Raw genomic sequence first — 2,500 nt, 5'->3', positions numbered from 1 at the left:
CGCGACAACAAGGCGAGGTAGTGACTGCGGGCCGAGGAGGCTGATCTCGGGTCACTCAATCCTGGCTCGTCGTAGAACAAGGAGAGCACTTCCGTCATCAGTGACACGTTAGGGTCGGCGTAGATGTGGCAGTAATTTGTATAAAACTTCATAATCGTCAAAAAATGCTCGTGCGTTACGATCTGGCGAAGCGTTGACGCCGAGAGAATTGGTAAGCAGGAGCTTGCATGGCTTGTGTCATTACGCGGCCATGTGTACGTGCTCGTGTCTATATGTTGTGCAGCTGAGATGTGGGTGCTGATCGCTACAGCTAGACGCAAGAGACGAGGCTTGTCACTCAAACATAAATGCTTAAAGAACGGTATCTTCGTAAAAAAGTGAGTCCTGCGTTCTACAAATAGGCTGTATAGTTTCCCTAGTCCTTCGATTGTATCCATGCCTACATGCTGGTGAAGATTTGAGGTTAAGGTGCTAAGGTTCATCTTGATGAGACCCATGAGCTCGTCGTAATCATTGGGCTTGAGAACAGTTTTCAGCTCCTTGTCAGTCAAAATCTTTAAGGGGCGATCATACACCGGACCTCTCCGTCGGTCCTGCCGAAAGGAGGCTTTCATGGCTCCCACCAAATCCATCACATTTTGGTCTTCTCTTGAAATGGTTGAGCCCTTCCTTCGACTGACATGACTGATACTTTGTGAATCTTGGTTCGTCGGACTGGGTGAGGCTGGGTTTTTGCTGGGACGGAATGGTTTCCACAATGGATACGGACGGACGGGTTCGTGACACTCCCCCTTGACTTTGCTTTCACAGTAAGCAGGGGGTATTTGGCCTTTCGGCTTTCCAGGAATGATGTGGCATTTGCCATAAGCGCTACTGAGATCTGAGTAGTAAAATCCCTCTACGGAACATCCATTGATAGTCGGTGAGTTCCCGTAACCATAGTAGTTATGTACTTGTTGAGTGAGAATCATAGGGTTGGTGTTATTGAGCAAATGGGCTGGACTAGAGAGACCTATCATATCGGAACTTTGATTGCTATAATGACACTGGTTGGCTGCATGATTAAATGGGTAGATGTGTAACTGGCCGAGGCGGCTTTGGTCTGGATTCCTATCGACTCCATACGCTTTCGTGTGCCTAACGATGGTTTCGTCCACGTGAGGACCGGCAGCGGTCGTGTGCCCTTCGCTTTCGCTCTTTCGCTGCACTCTCTTGAAGGCGTGTCCTCCCAGCAGCACCGGATTGGCTCGCCGCGGGAGGTTCTCATTCGAGTGCAGAATCGCGGGGGAAACCATGGAGACAGTTCGGGGGTAGTTGGCGCTGGATTCCTGGCCGTGAGTGGAGTCGCAGTACCCCTCTAACCACGCCAGCATAGTCAGTCTAATGGAAATCCTGATTCCTTTTTTGGAAGGAAGGCCGGTTACACTTTTATTGTCTTGGTTATTAACTTTGATCTCACGAATTGCTAATCCTATGTCACAACATTCTTCCTTTAGAAATGAAATTGCCTCAGAAATGACTACCCGTGATAATCTCTGCGACGACGCAGTCCGAGGAAAGTGAGGCAGAACAGGTTTAAATTCGCTTATCCTGCAAGATCCCTGGTGTTGACTAGATATTGTTGAACACAAACATTTCGTTTAAAATTCATTGTTTCCTTGTGTGATGCCGTGAATCATTTGCACCCGTCAGCATGATGAATTCAGTTCCCACAGCCATGTCAGTCGGCGCTCAGCGTCCGTGAAACCGGCGGCCGAAGGGGAATCTCCAGAACTCTCTGCCGGGCATCTGGCCGCGTCAGCTGCCAGTCTGCAAGAGAGAGAGAGCAGGTTACATCTGAGGCGAACAATAACAACCATACGATAAAGAACAAATAGCCAGTCATATCCATATTGGTAATGAACAATGGTATGAAGGAATTATGATGCATAACATTAACAGATTTTAGGAAAATGGCATTGACGACAATCACCATCCTTGTCATTGATAAGAATGGTGATAATGAGAAGAATGACAAATCGCTATCGTGTTGCCACAAAAATATACTATTTCTATTTCTTTCGATGTTTTTTCTACTTTTTTCTTTTTCAATTACAATGATGAAATATTTTTTTTCTCGGAAGGTGCACTGAGCTACGTGCCTGAACCAAGGAAGAATAATGCCCATCAGTAAATGACTTTTACTTATTCAAAAGTTAGAAAGATAGCGATGGATTTTGATAACTTATCCGACAGCAAAAAATATGTTCTTCTTCCAAGTAAGCACGATAAGCATGCGATAAGCGACCAGTCTTAACGAGGTCCCGCACGCCACTTTCAGAAAGTGCGCACTGGCACTGGCGTCCACGTGCCAGCTGTGTGAGAAGTCACGTCTGCGCCACGTTCTGTTGGGCGCGAGGCACGAGGGTGTCAACGAGCGGCATCGAAGAGAGGAACGCTTTGTTCTATGCCTTGACACTTGCCTGTTTTGTCAAATGCCTCTAAATCAACAAACTTGTAA

At 46.9% G+C, this 2,500-nt stretch overlaps 1 protein-coding gene across 1 annotated transcript in view; it reads right to left on the bottom strand.

The window, feature by feature from the left end:
* The window catches only part of LOC113804088 (uncharacterized), a 12,403-nt gene that overhangs the window by 703 nt on the left and 9,200 nt on the right, over positions 1-2,500 (bottom strand). Inside the window, exon 2 of the mRNA XM_027354920.2 lies at positions 1-1,809. This exon is cut by the window's left edge and continues 703 nt beyond it. Within this exon, the coding sequence (XP_027210721.2) occupies positions 1-1,373 (1,373 nt within the window). The 5' untranslated portion in view covers positions 1,374-1,809. The remainder of the gene's footprint in view (positions 1,810-2,500) is intronic.

This window comes from Penaeus vannamei, chromosome 10 (assembly GCF_042767895.1).
Source record: "Penaeus vannamei isolate JL-2024 chromosome 10, ASM4276789v1, whole genome shotgun sequence".
Taxonomy (NCBI): Eukaryota; Metazoa; Arthropoda; class Malacostraca; order Decapoda; family Penaeidae; genus Penaeus; species Penaeus vannamei.
The sequence above is the reverse complement of the archived record's forward strand: the minus strand, read 5'-3'. Positions and strand labels throughout refer to the sequence as shown.